The following is a 16,155-nucleotide window of genomic DNA, read 5'->3' as shown; positions in this document are numbered from 1 at the left end:
ATACTGAACGCATGATTAAAGACTAGGCAACGATATATCTATATATATATATATATATATATATTATGTATGAATGTACTGCAATTAGTGTCATGTTTCATAATTTATTTAACTTCTTTTTTTAATTATTCAATTAATTACTATTTAACTGGGAATAAGCCACAATTAAAGGTTAAAATTTATATTTTTTAAATAACAAACATATAAAATCGGAATTTGGTATTTATTGAAGGTAAACTAAATGCAAGATCAAATACTTACCATGTCGGGATAGTATTATGAGGTTTTTTTTCCTGGTTTTTCCCTCATAATTTACTATGGAATCACTAACAGGAGAATTTTACTGTCATCATGGCATGTATTTGTCTTTTTAAAGACGAATTACATGTTATGATTTTTTCTGACGGATATTCTCAAGTTAAAGTTGATTTCATGTAATCGAATGAACTATCTTATAAGTAAAGTCGTCCCAGGAACGCAACTCAACAATATTGGCAATATCATTTTAAAGTCGTCTACTTTAAAATGTATAATGTATGTCTGAATTGTCAATATAGATGAGTCAGATAAAATTAAATTATTAGAAGAATTTTTCACTAAGTAACAAAAACAAAATTTGTTTAATTTACTAATGTTTGTATTTTGAGAACGATTTCCGTAAACGTATTTTAACCTTTAATTGTGGCTTATTCCCAGTTAAATAGTAATTAATTTAAAATGCCACAAGAAAATAGCTTCAGAACAATATTAATTATTCAAATTGTTAACTAAACTAGCAACCAAAAATTATTTAATTCCCTTTTGTTATTTTCATGATGACAGTGGTATTATCAAAGTCCATGGAATGACCTGTGGAATAAACATGTTTAGCAAATGCACAATGGTTTTAATGAAGGCGTGAATGAATCACTTTTAAGGAAAGTGATCCTAGATTTAAGTAGTCGAGAAGGCTGTTGGATACAGGCCACAGATTTATATGTGGTCGTGAACGATCCTCCTAGGAAGTCTTCCCTGGTAATGCGGGGCTCTGTCAGGGGCGACCAACCTTTCCCTAGCTACTCGTGGGAACAACATGAATGTACAACAAAGAAACCAAAAACCAAAACCTAATCTCGAGGTTGGACCAAAACGTTCACCTCAGCCTGAAGCCGCAGTTGAATATGGATAGCAATGGTCACCTCCAATCTCGGCCCAAGCGGAAGCTGGACCAAGACGCTCATCTCAGCTTGAGGCCGGAGTTGAGGATGGATAGCAATGTTCATCTCAAATTTTGGCCCAAGCGGAGGATGGACAAGGACCACCTCAGGATAATCGGCCAAAGCGCTGCAGAATTTATAGCGCCGAGGCAAAAAGAAGAAGAAAGGACCAAATCAAAGGCTCACAACGTTTCCACCTCCAAAGAGGATAGGGGCCGACAGCCCGCGGTGTGAAGCACCTTCAGCCAAGTACTTCCACGGACGGCACGCAAGAAGTCACGCAGTGGTGGAAACACCGCTGCCCCTTCCCAAAGCTTCGCGGAAGACGCCTTAAGGTGGCTTCCGCCAAGCTGTGATCGATGCTCCACCATAAGGTAAAAAAGGATCTTAAAGGACATCTGTTCGTCTTCGGAATCGTAGACGAGGATATGTCTGTCCTTAGGAAAATGGCAATGAGGCCGAGCTACACGTACACTTTATTGACTCTAAAAGCAAACACCAACAAAGTGGAAGACACCTCCTTAGAACCAGGAACCTCAGACACTAGGCAGAAACGACTGCTGCTGAGTCTCAGACGCCCCTGGTCCCACAGCAGGGAGAAGACCATGTGTGAGGACGGATCGACGACATAATTGAGAGATCAGGAGGCCTATCTCCTAGACAATATTCGGATTCTGCAAAGGGAAGAGCACAATTAACGCAATTTTTAGTGTAATCGTGGAATTGCACAACATTGGCGATGAACAGCGCTGGGCGGTTCTGCTGCTCTTCGATGTTAGAAATGCATTCAACACTCTGCAGTGGAAAGAAGTGATGCAGGCATTGAAAGAGAGGGTGTGTCCTAACTATCTGATGAATGTGATGGCGGAATATCTTTCCAAGAGAAAGATCATGGTTGAAAAGTGCACGCTCGTTGACGTAACGGCTGGAGTCCCATAGAGATCGGTCTTGGGCCCGACGCTACGGAACCTGCATATGACGGGATCATGAACTGCGAATATGGAGAAGGTATAACTCCCTTCGCTTTTTCGGGTGATCTCGCTGTGCTGATAGTAGCGCGGGACGAGCCGGATCTCCGATTTCGGGTAAGACATACGGGCAACGTCATGAAGGACTGGATGACAGATTACGGACTAGAACTCGCAGCAGAGAAGACAACGGATAGAACTCCAATGTGCAGGAGTATAACTAACATCAAAGAAATTAGTCAAAAATCTGGGAGTGACACTAAACCAATATGGCGGATGGGGGGGGGGGAGCATAAAGAGCGACTGCGATAGGGAGAACGATGCCTAACATTGGAGGACACAAATCAGAAAGAATGATGGTCTTACACGGTGTTGTGCAGTCAATCATCCTTTACGCGGCCCCAGTCTGGAGTGAAGCGATAGAGGTACCGACCTACAAAGGACTCATGATACGAGTAGACAGAACAAGTCTGTTGTGAGGTGCATGCGCCTACATGACTGTATCTGCGGCGGTCTTGTGGATTATCACGGGTTGTGTTCCAGTGTTAGCAGTAGAAAGGAGAGAAGAGAATATCACATACTGACAGCATCACTACTGATCACTACTGACAGCAGCCATAAAAAAAAAGAGAAAGATCAATAGAAAGATGACAAGAAGAGTGAAACAACACGGAAGATCTTGCTCAGTGGACTAAGATGCTGATCCCGAGCTTAAGGGACTGGGTAGACTGTGGGCACAGGCGACTGGATTACTTCCTGACGCAAGTAATCACAGGACATGGGTGTTTTAGGACATCTCTTCATAAATTCACAAACACAGATACAGATAAATGACTATACTGTGAATACTCTGACATTGTTACTCACACAATGGTGGAGTGTAATAGATGGACAGTGGAGAGAAACAGAATGTAGAGAGAAATAGATATGAACCCTGTTACTGTGAGAGAGATGATCGTGAAGATAACGGGAAGTAAGGAGGGATATTGTACATAATTACATTCGAACAGTAATTGAAAAGAAAGAAGAAGAAGAGAAACACCTTTCGGACCAACGACAGAGATAAGATAAATATAAGAAAAGGGAGTGCTCCGAAAGTGTCGTCAGCCTTACAGCGGCCATCCCACTTTCGGAGTACGGTACGTGCGACAGTCAACTGCGCACAAGTAGGAGAGGGTGGTTTTAGTTGGTAGGCAAGATAACAGGAAGACATATGTTTGCAGGACCCCCTTTTTCTAACGGAAAATTGGCTCGGATGTACTCCTCTACCCTGAATCCAACAAACGCCAGCCATCCCTAGGGATGGGTTAACCTGGTACGGTTTTTAGAAATTTCCACCCACAGAGAAAAAAAACCTAAAAGAACCAGAACGACACCTACGCCGTCGGCAATGACGTCGGAAAAAATAAGATTACTATTATTCAATGCAACTTCCAACACAAAAAGGTGGCAACGGCGACACCACGCCGCCGCCTGGATGTAACGGAGGATGCAATAGCACTAATCCAAGAACCTTGGATGCTAAGACCAAAATTACTGGTTTTAACAGTCTAAATGGTAAAATTTTCAGTTTACAAAGCAATCAACAGCCAAGAACAGCCACATATATTCCCAGGAAAATCAAAGCCTCCCCCATGGAACAGTTTAGCACCTCAGATGTAACTGCGGTTAAAGTGAAATGCCCATGTGGAAAGTGCAAAAATAGAGAGTTGATACTAGCATCGGTCTACCTACCGTCAGATGCAGCCACCGTACCACCAACAAAGGAGATGGAACATTCGGTAGACCATTGTCTTAATCAGACGGTAGAACTCATTATCGGCTGCGATTCGAACTCACACCATCAAGCCTGATTCAGCAGAGACAACAACGCTCGAGTAAGTCTCTGTATGACTATATTATTAGAAAAGATTTGTATATCTTAAATATAGGAACCGAACCTACCTTTATTAATGTTCGCAGCCAAACAGTCATAGATATCACGCTAGTAACAGCTGAAATATCGAATAAAATTCAGAACTGGCAGGTATCGGTGGACGTATCGATGTCTGACCACCGCTGGCTAACTTATAATATTAGTCTGGAAAAAAGCCTTATCAAATCTCGCGACCCTAGGAGGACAGATGTAGAACTCTACAACCGACTCTTAGAAGATGATCTGCGGAATAAAAAGGCTTCAACTTCAGGAACTAATACAGAATTGGAAAGGTAGACGGTATCTATCCAAAACAAAATAAGCTATGCTTATAAAAAATCTTGTCCAATAAGGATGGTCCAGGAAAGTCGCAAAACCAACTCTTGGTGGTGCACTGAACTGGAACACCTTAGGAAGGCAACAAGAGTAGCTTTTAAGAGCAAAACGCATCAAACCTCAGAGAGTTTAAGAAAGTCTGCAGACAAAGACAAAGAGCTGCAAAGGCTTCCAGGCTACCGAAAACGCTCTCAAAGGGCCTACATCGGCATATTAAGGAAAAAAGATGGAAAAAAACTTCCAACCTTTGCGAAAGTGCTAAGATCCTGATGAAAACACACTTCCCCGGTTCTAGCGCCTCACCAACACCAAACTGGACGGAGGAAACAATCATACCCTCACTGAACGACTGGCATCCCGCCAGAATAATGATTAATAAGGAAAAGGTAAGACGGACCATATTGTGCTTCACCTCTCTTAAGTCACCAGGACCTGACGGCATATATCCAGCCCTACTACGGTAGGGACTGGACATCCTTCTACCGCACCTTGTGGGAATATTCAGAGCCTCTTTAGCTCTGAGATATATTACAAAGTATATGTATACATATACATTGGGAAGATCTACCGATTCTGCACTGCATCAAGTAGTGGGAAGAATTGAAAGATCGCTGGATAATAAAGAATCCACCATAGGCATATTCATAGACATTGAGGAACTGTTTGATTAAACCACATTCCCAACCATCATCCAACAGCTCAATGTCAGGAAGGTTCCCCTAGCCGTAAGCGAATGGATACTCAGTATGTTCTCTAATAGAGCAATAAGCATAAATGTAGAAGACGTTTCTGTTAGAAGCATGATTACGAGGGGGTGTCCATAGGGAGGAGTCGCTATCACCACTCTTTTGGAACATAGTTCTAGACACCCTGGTTGACCAACTCAACAGCAACGGGTTCTACACAATAGCCTATGGAGACGAGATTGCTGTCCTGCAAAGCGGTAATTTTGAGAACACACTATGTGAGAGATTGCAAGTTGCTCTCCGACTAATAGAAACATGGTATAAGGAACACTCACTATCTATAAATCCTAAGAAGACACAGATGGTCCTCTTCATCAGAAAAAGAAGAATTACGGGCTTAATACCCCCAAGGATTCTAAACTTCTAAACTTTTCTGACGAGGTGAAATACCTTGGTATTACCTTGACAGGAAATTAACATGGAGCTCACAGTTAGATGGTAGAGATAACAGAGTATATATTTGAGCAATGTCGACGAACGGTCGGACGCATCTGGGGCCTTTCGCCCAGGGTGATCGCCTGAGTATACACTTCTGTCATTAGGCCAATGCTAACTTACGGAGCTATTGCTTGGGTACCAAAAGTGCTAGAGGCAACAGCGATTAACAAAATGCTGCTGCAATGTAGTTGGTCATTGGCATCACGCTTCTAAATATATATGTCAAAGAGGTGGCGCTGGTGACAATGATACGACTGCGCTCAGCTGGTGTAATCTTTGATGTAGGAATGGGACAATTCAGAACTCGTTTGGGCTTAGAGAGCTGGATGTGCTACCCCTGCTACAGGCAGACTGCAACTCAATTAAACCAAAGTTTGTCTTTGACAAACCCTACAAAATCTAAACAAGACAGTATAGGGAAAACGTAGCAAATGCGTATTGCATATACATCGATGGCTCCAAAATGGAAGAAGGCTCAAGATGCGATATATACTCCAGATCACTCAACCTAAGAATAAAGTTGGGTATGGGCAAAAATGCCAGAGTAGTTCAGACTGAACTGGCTGGTATCTCCATAGCCGAAAAAGAGATAACCCAAAAAGGTATAGCGGGAAAACTATAACAATCTGCACATATAGCAGACAAGCGCTACTAAGTTAGAATAGACCACGTGTCACATCAGGGTTAGTAACGGAGTGTCACCAGTCGGTCACTAACTCAAGCGTCGGATGGTAATACCATCATCCTGAGGTGGGTTAAGGTTAAAGGACACAATAGGAATAAAGGTAACCGCATTGCTGAACAATTGGCTAGGAATGCGGCAGGCCTAAGACTCTTAGGGCCTGGGAATCTTTTTGGTTGGTCAACAACAACAATCGCGAAAATTGTGAAATGTCACTCTCATACGCAACCCGTGAAAAGATGGGAAGAAGGGCAAGAATGAAGTACTTGGGAATGACCAGGAAAAACCTACGCTTGAAGTTGGTTTTCTAGTCTCTCTTCCATTTTTTTCTTGTCAACTAAACAAACACCTCCACTCACTTAGGCTAGTAGACACACCTCTATGCAGGAAGTGTGAACGAGAAGACAAAACTGTAAAGCATGTCCTATGTGAAAGCCCGGAGTTATCGTTAATACGAGAGTACGCGTTCGGCGAGTCCTGGTCCACATCTACCCACATCAGGGAGATGTCCCGTGGGACTTGTCCATATCCACCTTCCTAGAAATGGTAGGATGGACAAACTCGCTTTCGGTAAAAACTAGTGTTTGAAGTGATAAGAGTAAGTAAGGTTATTTATAATTCGAAACAGTTATGCTGGTGGAACTCTGGCCGTTAGTTTTGCGAGGTTGCCAAAGTTAAAAATAATTCTGCTAACTGAGGTCTGATAGGAACTGGATTTTTGAGAGGTTGAAGCGAATCTAGTTCCTTTCGCGGTCATTAAAAACAGATATGATGCACACGGACGTGATGATAACGCGTCAGAAGACAAGAAGACAAAAAGATAGAGGGTCAACTTCACCTTTCCTGCAGAGCAAAATAACTGCCAGAACCCCAAGCAAAAGAAAACCAAGGAAAGAAGATTCAGAGGATGAGGACGACGTTATGAGTATGTTCAAGAAGATAATGGGGGAACTGAAAGAAATCAGGAATGAAAATAAGGAATATAGAGAAGAGATGATAGCACTGAAAAAAGAAAATATAAAGATAAAGCAAGAATTGGAAGAAACAAAAAACAAATTAACCCAGGTTGAAAACAAAGTAGAAAGAATTGAAAAACAGATGAAAAGAAATAACATAGTAATTACGGGTCTACCAATGGTAGCAACAGATAAAACACACATAACGTTAAAGATTTTATACAAAAGCACCTAAAAGAGGATGTCGAAACAGAATATGCAATGAAGCTAAAAAACAATATATGTCTGGTACAAATTAAGGATTATGGCGAAAAAATTAAGGTAATGAAAGAAAAAAGCAAACTTAGATTTCTTACTGGAGAAAAGATATTCATCAACGATGACCTGACCGAAAAAGAAACGCACATGAGGCAGGAAATTGTAAATAAAAGCAAGAAATTAAGAGCTGAAGGTAAAAATGTGAAGATAGGGTACAAAAAATTAACTGTGGATGGCATAAAATGGGAATGGGACGGAAATGGTACTTTCAAAGGAGAAAATTCTAGAAACATGGACCCAAAAAACAGCATATATAGTAGTTGAAAAAGAAAAAGATGGCCCATTACGCCAACGGACCCTAGCGATGAACAGGAAAAGGAGTTTGAACATAAATAGCAAAATAAAAAATAAGAATATGTACATACATATTGCGACATGGAATATACGAGGAGTATACGAGGAGGGAGCATTAATTAACCTAAGAGAAGAACTTAAAAAAGATAAAATACACATCATAACAATACAGGAAACACATTTAACTGGAAACAACATTGAAAAGATCAACCCAAACACGTTTTATACAAGTGGAGGCGATAATAGGAATTTTGGAGTGGGTTTTTCTTTTGGTACATGAAGACGTGGAGCAGGTAAAATGATCCGTAGCAAAATCTGACAGAATGTGTGCAATTAGAATTAAAGGAAAAGAGAACATGATATCGCTGATAAATATACATGATCCAACAGAAGAAAAAGGAGAAGAAGTGAAAGATGAATTTTATGAAGAATTAGAGTCATTGTCTGAATGCCCAGACAAGACGCCAATGCAAAGGTCAGAAGAGAAGATATATATATATATATATATATATATATATATATATATATATATATATATATATATATATATATATAATATAAACATAACAGGAGGTGAAAGTAAACATTTGAATACAAATGATAATGGCCAAAGATTGATTTTATTCGCAATTGAAAATAGGATAAAAATAATGAGTACGCATTTCAGGAGAAAAAATATATATAAGGGAATGTGGAAAATTCCGGGATCAAATGAAACTAATCAAATAGACCACATCTTAATACAAGAGAAGTTCGCCAATTTAATAACAAATGTGAAAACATGCAGAGGGGCTGACGTAGACCCGGATCATTGTTTGGTTAGAATTAATATGAGAGAAGCAATAATTAAAAAGCATAAAGTGCAACGTAAATTTAATTTTGAAAAACTGCGAAAATTTGAGGTAGCGCAGGATTATCAAAAGGATATACAAGAAACCTACGCCAAACAAGAAAGTACTACTGTGAGTAACATACAACAAAAGTTCTTGAAAATGACAAACACTATAAAGGAAGCAACGTCGAAGAACATACCAAGAACAAAAAGATTTAGAAAAAACCACTGGTTCGATGACGAATGTAGAACAGAGTTAAAAAAAAAGATCAGATTTTAGATTAAAAAGTTTACGATCGCAAAAACAAGACGACCTAGAAAGGTATGCCGAACAACGAAAAAATGAAAGAAAACCCTAAGGGAGCGGAAATGAAAGTATATGGATGATAAAATAAAGTGTATTGAAGAAAATTACAAGAAAAATGAAATAAAAATTTTTTACAAAGAGGTAAAATACATTAAAACTGGATATCAGGGAAGAACGATGAATGTAAAAGATAAGCAAGGAAACCTGATAGTGGACGAAGACCAAATATGTGAAAGGTGGAAAGAATAATTCAAAAAGATTCTACTGAAAAAAATTATAATGTTCCTAAACCTCAAATAGTAATAGAAGAAATACCAAAGTCCACAAGAGAAGAAATTGAAGAAATAATAAAAGATATGAAAAATTAAAAAAGCCCCGGGGAGAGCGGCATTGTGGCAGCGAACTTAAAATATGGAGGAGAGGCCTTAATAAACCAACTTAGTGAGCTAATACTAGAAGTGTGGGATGCTGAAGAAATGCCCCAAGAATGGAATAAGTCGATTATAATTCCTATACACAAAAAGGGAGATACAACTAAAAGCGGAAACTATAGAGAAATATCCTTATTAGACGTAATACATAAAGTGCTCGCCATACTAATTAAAAAACGATTAGAAATATATGTAGAGAAGAATCTAGGAAAATACCGGGGAGGATTTCGGAAAGGAAGATCAACAACCAATCAATTTTTTATGCTAAAACAAATCCTGATCAATTGCTATGAATACAACATTTCAGCACAAGTACTTTTCATTGATTACAAAGCCACCTACGATACAATAGAGATAAACAAATTAATAGACACGCTAAAAGAATTCCAAGTGCCAGAAAAAATAGTAAGATTGGTAAAAATGATAACTAGACAAACCATTTGTGCGGTGAAATGCAACGGTACACCAGAGGATCCTTTAAGAAGAGGAAGGATAAGTTGTAGAATTCGAGAAGGTGGATGAATGTATGTACTTAGGAACTCTTATTGATCAGACATGTAAGGAAGAAACTGAAATCAACCTGAGACTGACCAAGAGCAACAGGTGTGCTGGAGCCATGAGAAAAATAATTAAGGCCAAAGATATATTTCGTAATACAAAAATAAGAGTATACAAAACTATAATTAGACCCACAATGCTATACGCTGCCGAGACATGGACTATGAACAAAACCATATAGAACAGATTGGAAGCATGGGAATGAAAGATACTTCGCAGAATGTTTGGTGGAAAAGTAGTAGAGGGAGAATGGAGAAGACGAACTAATGCAAAAATGTACCATTTGTATGCTAACCCTACAATAACAAAAGTGGTGAAAAAACGTAGACTAGAATGGCTAGGACATCTAGAAAGAATGCAAGGTAATAGACTAGTTAAGAATATATATTGCTTGGAGAGTATCTGAGGGCAAAAAAGAGGGGAAGACCAAGAAAGAAATGGAGAGATGTAGTCATAGAAGATGTCAGAGAGATGGGAATCAGAGATTGGAAGCTGATAGCTAAGAACAGAAAACGATGGAAATTATCCATCCAGCAATGGGCCTGAAAGGCCTGTTAACGCTGTACATACATACATAGTATACATCATATGTCAAGCACCAAACTTTTCAATAAGTAATTTCCACAACTAACCTGGTTGTGATTGATTCTTCACTGGTGATACTATTCTTTCTGTGTTTGCAATCGGTTTAAGAGTTTTAATTTTTTTTAGAGGTATGTTTTTTGATTGATCTGGTTGTTTGGCAGGTGAAAAGTGCTGAGATGGTTTGTCGGTGTGACAACTGTCATTAGATGAAGTGTCGGGAGTTGTTGGATAAAGTAGAGGAGATGTTGGACTGGATGAAGTAGGATTTGCCGACGCATTACCTTGAGCACACATTTGTGCCCATTTTGTTTCAAGCTTGTTTTTGGTCTTGGATCCGGGTGGTCTACCTACTAAATAAAATACTAAGATTAAAATCTAATTTAAAAATATCATTTTTTATGTATTAGTTTGTTTTTTACGTTCATGCAAAAAAACAATAAAATTAATATTGCATTTATACACATTATACGATTTATAGTAGCAAACAGTTTCATTTAAATTGCCGTCATATTTGGTCCATTTTCTATAACATTATATTATGTTTTAAAGAATTGCGTATTAAGTCAATACTTCTTATCGCTCGGTATGATGTTTTGCACGAGCCCTAAAGCCTACTTAGCGTGACTCGAAAAATCAAGAAGCGTGTAGTAACCTCGCGGTATACCCTAATATACACTTTTTATAACAACTCGAGAACGATTGGATGGATTTGGCTAATTTTGATTTTAAAATATCTGTATAAAATAAAATAAACTAATGAAATAAAATAACACAAAATTAAATAAAATTAAATACTATTAAATACAATTATATAAAATTATATAACATCAAATAAAATAAATAAAATAAATAAAATTAAATAATATTAAATTAAACGCAAAAAAATTTAATACTTATATAAAATTATATGAAATTAAATAAAATTAGATATAATTAAAAAAACTTAAATAAAATCGAATCGAATAAAATAAAATGAAATAAAATACATTACATTAAAAACCATCGCTCCGTGCGTAGACGATAAGAAAGCTTTGCTTGTCCACCTAGATCACTCCCGAGTGCCACATCCCGTTTTTTGTTATTTTTTTTTTAATGCATTACAATAAAACATAATGATAATCGTCTTCTTCTTCAAGTGCCATCTCCGCGGCGGAGGTCGGCAATCATCATAGCTATTCGGACTTTTGAGACGGCTGCTCTGAAAAGTTCATTTGATGTACATCCGTACCAATCTCTCAGGTTACGCAGCCATGACATTCTACGCCTCCCTATGCTTCTCTTTCCTTGGATCTTTCCCTGTATAATCAGTTGGAGCAAGGTGTATTTCTCTCCACGTGTAATATATCCGAGATATTCCAATTTTCTTGTTTTAATTATATTTAAAATTTCTATTTCTTTATTCATCCTTCTCAGAACCTCTTTGTTCTGTCCGTGTTCTGTCCACGATATTTTCAGAATTCTTCTATGCACCCACAGCTCGAATGATTCCAGTTTTTTCATTGATGGAGCATTCAAGGTCCAAGATTCCATTCCATAAAATAAAGTCGAAAAAACATAGCACCTCGCCAACCTAACTCTTAGTTCCAATTTTAAATCCCTTGTGCATAGCACTCTTCTCCTTTTGTTGAAGTTTGCTCTAGCCTTTATTAAAAAGAATTGGCGACAATACGCATCCCTGTCTCATTCCACATCTTATTTAAATTTCTTCTGGCAGCTGTTCGTTAACACGTACTTTTGATCGCTGTTTATGGTATAAATTTGATATGATCCTGAGGTCGTTGTAGTCAATCTTCTTTGATTTCAGGACATTCATTAATTGTTTATGTCATACCTTATCGAATGCTTTATTATAGTCAATAAAACATACGTATATATCTTGATTGACGTCCAGGCATCTTTGTATCAGTATATTAAGTAAAAAAAGAGCTTCACAATGCTTCAAATAATCACAATGATCTAATTAAACATAAATACAAGATAATAATGAAAATGTAAATCATGAGTAAACTCTATATTATAGTTTAACAAATAAATTATGAAAATTAGTAAAATCATTAAACAAAACTTAACGAAAAAAACGAAATTTTTTAAAATTTTTAGATAACTTAAACGTGTGGTGTTATTATAAAAAAACATTGCCAATTCAACAATATGCAGACATAAAATTTCATTATTGTAATAACTCACTCCCCAAGTACCACGCGCCGTTTTTATTTATGGTTATTACATACCGGATTACTAGATACGTATAGTAATAGAAAACGTATTTTATTAGAAATGCCAATTACTATGAATAATTCCAAATTTTTAAGACTAGCAAGTGACTTCAAAAACATACTGGTACTAATCCACTAGACATGTACAAGGTTAAATATTAAATATTTTACTATTCAATTACGCTTTTCATTTTTCCATAATTAGTGTCATCCAAATATTTTTTTTTTTTCGAAATGCAAACGTGTAGAAAAAAATATTGTGTGCAATTCGTCAAAAAAATGTGTATTAAACCCGACGTGTTTTCTAACTCGGTCTCACATTGCCCCTTTGGACAATTTCACGCCGTGTTAAATTTATTAAACACTAAACACCTTTGCACCTAAAAAGTTAGTACAAATTTCACCAGACCCTGCTGTTCTTTGTAGACTTATTTTCCTAGTTTGTAAAGATAATTATCACAGTAGTTTTTAGACGACTACGAAACAGTAGCTAAAAGTGTGCAAGGAAGACCTACAAACAATGGGGATAACAAATTGGAAAACTGTTGCCGTGGACAGAAGAAAATGGAGGAAAACAGTGAAATACTAGGCCCTATAAATAAGAACAACAGGTGGCGAATCAGATAGAATTATGAAATATGATGAAATAATGCATGTTAAGAGATCTATTGGTAGACCAAGAAAGCGATGGGAAGATGATGTGGACGAGGACACTAGAAATCTCCTTGGCAGTCGATCGTGGAGGAGAATGGCTACTGACCATAAGGGATGGAGAGGTTTTATGAGAGGGGCTAGGACTCGATTTATGCTGTAGCGCTATAGGATATATATATATATATATATATATATATATATATATATATATATATATATATATATATATATATATATATATATTTCATTTCAATAGGAACTCCACCATTGCTCTTCACGTGTTTCGAGTTATTCAACTCATCATCAGGAACACTTGTGGAAGTTCAACTGAAATGAAATGTAGTCTAATATTTGGTCATTATAACCAAAATAACAGCCAGGTACGCTAGCAGCGACATCTATACGAAGTAACAAAAAGTCCAGAGACCTCTCTCTGATAGTAAATTAGGTGAACCGCAAATTCAAAGCCTCTTACTAGAGACTTTCATTTAAACGTCTTTCTCTACGTAAAGAGCGAAAAAGATAGTAATTTTCAAAGGTGAATCGTAGATGCATGTTGAAGTAAAAGGATACTTCTAGCGTCGTTACAAGTCTCTAGTAAGAGGCTTTAAATTTGCGGTTCACCTAATTTACTATCAGAGAGAGGTCTCTGGACTTCTTGTTAGTTCGTATATATGTCGCTGCTAGCGTACCTGGCTGTTATTTTGGTTATAATGACCAAATATTAGACTGCATTTCATTTCAGTTGAACTTCCACAAGTGTTCCTGATGATGAGTTGAATAACTCGAAACACGTGTAGAGCAATGGTGGAGTTCCTATTGAAATGAAATGCAATCTTTTACTTTCATTTAAACGTCTTTCTCTACGTAAAGAGCGAAAAAGATAGTCATTTTCAAACGTGAATCGTAGATGCATGTTGAAGTAAAAGGATACTTCTAGCGTTGTTAAAAGTCTCTAGTAAGAGGCTTTGAATTTGCGGTTCACCTAATTTACTATCAGAGAGAGGTCTCTGGACTTCTTGTTACTTCGTCTATATATATATATATATATATATATATATATATATATATATATATATATATATATATATATATATATATATATATATATATATGTGAATCGTTTGGAGAAAATATATAAATGTTTTGGATAGGTTGGAGTCAATAAAAGGGGCTATTGGTTAACTATTTTTTATCTCGAGCTTTCAATTGTGTTTACAATTATTATCAAGAGCTGCTAAAAAATACAAAATATCTTACAAAGTTAAACTAGAGAGAAAAAAAATTTTTTGTTAACTCACCAAATAAAATTAGTTTGGTTAATAAAATTGCTGCTAACACATTTCAAAAAGAATTATTATAAAAATATTCTTATCTCATAAATGTTTCTCTGAAATTTTAATATAATTTTGAAAAAGTTTCTTAACACAAAAACAATTGAATTTATAAATAAGTTAGAATAGCGACCAATTACAATTAAGACTCAATGTCATAAATGCCAACTTAAAATTTTTATTTTTGACAATTATATTGCCAAAAATAAAATTTTAAAAAATTCTTTTTTGTTTAGTAACAAAAAAGAAGAAGATTTATTCACCATTGATAGATGACTGAAAAAATGTAACAAATATATGGAAAATTAAATCACAATGTGATATTTTATTGGTTTTATATATAAGCTACAAAGAAATAATATAATTATAAATTTTGCTTAGATTTTGAATTTCTGATCTTTTGTTTAAATTATTATCACTCTTGCTAATACAAACCATTCCCAAAAAAGTCCTTTCGAATTTATTACTTTCATTACACAAAATTTTAATGTTATCAAAATCCATGATATCGATTACATGCTCTGCCAAAGCACAAGATGGTTGTTTAATTCTGCAATCACTTTTGTGAGAAATAATGCGATTTGAAAGATTTCTTCCGGTCTCACCAACATACTCAGCTTCACACTGAGTACAACTAATGCTGTATACTATGTAACGATACGATCGTTAATAATCTAAAATTTTGAACGTTAGCAAACCGAATCCCTACATTAACTACTAATCTGCCGCCGTTGGAGTATGCAACCCACAATACGATCTCATATTTCATTATTATGATTATCGATATCGATGATAAGATAATCGATTCCCTCGTCAAAAGGGAAAAAGAATAATGTAATGAGCATTTTGTAACAGAACTTGAAGGAGATGAGTTGTTGAGTTTGCGGCAGGCAGTACTTGAAGGGAGTAAAAAAAAAGAATTTAAGTTATTTTATTGTTTTTTGGAGGAAAGGTGAAGAATATTTTTATTGTTGTTTAAGACGTATTTAGTTTTGTGCATTAAGAAGTTACGTTGATTTATGGAAAATAAAACTCCCAAATAAGTTCTGGTAAGTTATCACACATCTTCCATTTAAATTTGCCAGTTCCCAATCATCTAAATCTTCTCAGCTTACTACAAATATCCAAATATCATTCCTATTTTTTTTATATATATATATATATATATATATATATATATATATATATATATATATATATATATATATATATATATATAGATACAAATTATAATATATTCCAGTGCAGTAACACTATATTTTTGAGCCAAGGTCACCTAATGGCAAATATATTCTAGTTTTTGTTACTAGAACAAAAACTATAGATATTAAATACAAGAACACAGAATAAAAAAAGTTTTCTTTTCTTATAGCCTGCCGGCTCCAACTT

The 16,155-nt window shown here is 36.3% G+C and overlaps 1 protein-coding gene across 2 annotated transcripts in view; it reads right to left on the bottom strand.

Moving 5' to 3' along the window:
• Positions 1-10,589: 10,589 nt before the first annotated feature.
• Positions 10,590-16,155, bottom strand: part of Rcd1 (Reduction in Cnn dots 1) — a 340,758-nt gene continuing 335,192 nt past the window's right edge. The window contains exon 9 of one of the 2 annotated variants that reach the window (XM_072529866.1): positions 10,590-10,912. In XM_072529866.1, the coding sequence (XP_072385967.1) occupies positions 10,605-10,912 (308 nt within the window). In that variant the 3' untranslated portion in view covers positions 10,590-10,604. The remainder of the gene's footprint in view (positions 10,913-16,155) is intronic. The other variant, XM_072529867.1, reaches the window with a different exon arrangement.

The sequence above is a fragment of the Diabrotica undecimpunctata genome, chromosome 4, assembly GCF_040954645.1.
Source record: "Diabrotica undecimpunctata isolate CICGRU chromosome 4, icDiaUnde3, whole genome shotgun sequence".
NCBI lineage: Eukaryota > Metazoa > Arthropoda > Insecta > Coleoptera > Chrysomelidae > Diabrotica > Diabrotica undecimpunctata.
Note: the sequence above shows the minus strand (reverse complement) of the source record. Positions and strands in the feature narration are given on the sequence as shown.